This window comes from Hordeum vulgare, chromosome 1H (genome assembly GCF_904849725.1).
Source record: "Hordeum vulgare subsp. vulgare chromosome 1H, MorexV3_pseudomolecules_assembly, whole genome shotgun sequence".
Taxonomy (NCBI): domain Eukaryota; kingdom Viridiplantae; phylum Streptophyta; class Magnoliopsida; order Poales; family Poaceae; genus Hordeum; species Hordeum vulgare.
The window spans coordinates 426,017,136-426,019,639 of record NC_058518.1 but is presented as its reverse complement, the minus strand read 5'-3'; the positions used below and the strand labels follow the sequence as shown (position 1 = coordinate 426,019,639).

The following is a 2,504-nucleotide window of genomic DNA, read 5'->3' as shown; positions in this document are numbered from 1 at the left end:
GATTATTTTAGCAATTAAACATAAAGTCAAAAAATACTGTTAATATTTTGAAAATAAACTTGACCTTTCATTATACTTGTGAATTGTTTTCCAAAAAAAGTACACTTTGACTTCTTTCCAACAAAAACAAAATTTTGATCAAAATAATATGAATAGTAACATATAATAACAAATATTTTTTGCCTTTTTTTTCTAGGAGTCAATGTTGACTTTTTTTCTTAAAAATTTTAGATACTAGTGCAAAACAAAATCAAATTTAATTTGAAAATACTTTAAAACTATTTTAACTTTTAATTAATTTATTATTATTATTTTATGTACGATGCATACACAATTAGGAACCAAAGTGTATTTTCAGCGAGGCGACCGATGCCATACAGAAGGCATCACGTATATATGGACGTAAAACTCACACATAGGTCGATCGACTTAATGGCAGACACACCTGATGGTAATAACAGTGATGCGGCACGTGTGGAATGCAGTATGCTGTTTAATTATGCTTTAATTAGTGGCGGGCGACGAAGCTCTTGATGGCGTCGATGAGCTCTTGGGCTCGCTCCCCGGTGGTGGGGTCCATGTCGACGGCGAACTTGTTGAGGTAGAAGGAATGGGTCATGCCGCGGTTGATGAGCACCTCCACGTCCTTGCCGGCGGCACGCAGCGCGTCGCAGTACTCGAGGTTGGTGTCGTGGATGAGGTCCTTCTCCCCGACGGCGACGAGCATCGGCGGCAGGGGAACGGACTCCAGCGGCGGTGCGTTCGGGCCCATCGGGCACGCGTATGGGTGGTCCTTGGTAGCGCCCTCCGGCAGCGCCATGGCCATGAACTTGTCCAGCATGTCCAGCGTGAAGAAGACCGAGTCCGGCGTCACCTGCAGCTCCGACTTGCTCCGCGTGGCGCGCACGAACCCCGGGTGGATCGGGACGCCGCCGGCGACGCGGAGGGGCGCCCAGGCGTCCGCGCCGTCCTCACCGACGCGCGCGGCCACGAGGTGGACGAGGTTGCCACCGGAGCTGTCGCCGACGAGGAAGACGCGGGATATGTCCGCGGCCTCGCGGAGGAGCTCAGCCGCGGGGTCGTCGAGAGAGCCTTTGTCGGACATGGCGATGGAGCGCAGCCGGCGGAGCACGTCGACACCGGTGTATATTTGGGCAGGAAGGCGTTGCTCGGGGGCTAACGGGAGCTCGGCGGTGACCACGACGGCCGGGACGGCACAGGCTAGGCGCGCGTAGAAGTGGTGGTACAGGGCCCAGGACGGGTGGGAGATGCAGAAGCCGCCGCCGTGGAGCTGCACGATGACGGGGAGGCGCCCGACGCTGCCGGCATCGACCTCGGGGAGGTACACCCGGAGGTTGGGCTCTCCGGGAAGGTCGTGGAGCGTATGGCCGTCGCAGGGCACGGCGTAGGGCTGCACCGGCTGCATCAGCGGCAGGGCCTCGGGCGGGCCCGTCCACGTGCGGTCGATGCTGCCGTCGTCCATCACACGCAGCCAGCCGGACACCTCGTCCACCACCTTACGGCCGCTCGCCGGCGCCACGGTGGTGCTCGCCTGGTGCTGCGATGCGGCGGCGGTGGTGCTCGCCATCGGTCGTCGCTGTGTTGTACTGTATGTATGTTACACGCTCTACGGTCCGGGTTGTCGCCGTGAGACTGTGATGCGCTGTGGTAGCAACAGGGGAGGGGAGGTGGAGTTTTATAGGAGGTGGCGGTGGCAGAGCAGGGGGGCGATCGCAACCTGGTGGCGTCGCGTTTTGCCGTTGAATTTTTTGGAGGGAAATTTCGCAGAGGGTGGCAGGGAATTTGAGCACAAGTGTCACGGCGGCAGCGCAGTTGGAGCTGGTACAGAGAGTGGCGGCCCAAGGGCCGAATGAAGTCGTGTGGACTAAACATGCGCGTTCGCGCGACCGACGTTGAAATTTGGAGGTGGGCTTCAGGCACATTAGAGAATTTTAGAAAAATCTCCAAGGGCCCATGTAGGTGGTGGCATGACAAGGTGGTGGGAGTTTAGTCCCACCCCGCTAGTGGAGGAGAGTTTGGACCCCTTTATAAGGGTCTCTCTTCCACATGCTATTGGAGAGTGAGAAGAGAAGGTGCCCTCGCGCACTCCTCCTTCGCCGCACGCCTCGTCACGCCGCGGGTTGCGGGAAAAAGCCGAGCTGAGCTCATACCTACGCGCTTATTTTTGCCGGTCAGGAACGGAGAATACGTAACGGACAAGGCACGATACCGACTCGGACGTGGGCTTGGCCCACGTCTCTCCACCCAGCCGTCTTTATAAGCACGCGATCGCCTACCCTAGCCGTCACGAGAATCAGATCACATCTGCCTCACGCGTTCGTTCCTTGAACTGCTGCCGCCGGCGACTCCATCCCGTTTACCGCGTACACGATCGACGGGAGAGCAGGCCTCCGAAACCTCGCCTCTCCGGTTCCTGTACGGGAGAGGGGCGATTAGGTTTTTGGGGAGCGATCACGCGACTGCTCGCCTCCGTCCGTCTGCTT

At 56.9% G+C, this 2,504-nt stretch overlaps 1 protein-coding gene across 1 annotated transcript; it reads right to left on the bottom strand.

The window, feature by feature from the left end:
* Window positions 1–316: 316 nt before the first annotated feature.
* LOC123412766 (probable carboxylesterase 15) lies at window positions 317–1,661 on the bottom strand. Its single transcript, XM_045105703.1, has one exon. It carries the CDS (start codon window positions 1,586–1,588, stop codon window positions 509–511), a length of 1,080 nt encoding a protein of 359 aa, XP_044961638.1. The 5' UTR covers window positions 1,589–1,661; the 3' UTR covers window positions 317–508.
* Window positions 1,662–2,504: the final 843 nt, after the last annotated feature.

Bases quoted from the DNA above. Each gene is read 5' to 3' on its own strand.
- LOC123412766 (XM_045105703.1), bottom strand. From the start codon at position 1,588: ATGGCGAGCACCACCGCCGCCGCATCGCAGCACCAGGCGAGCACCACC.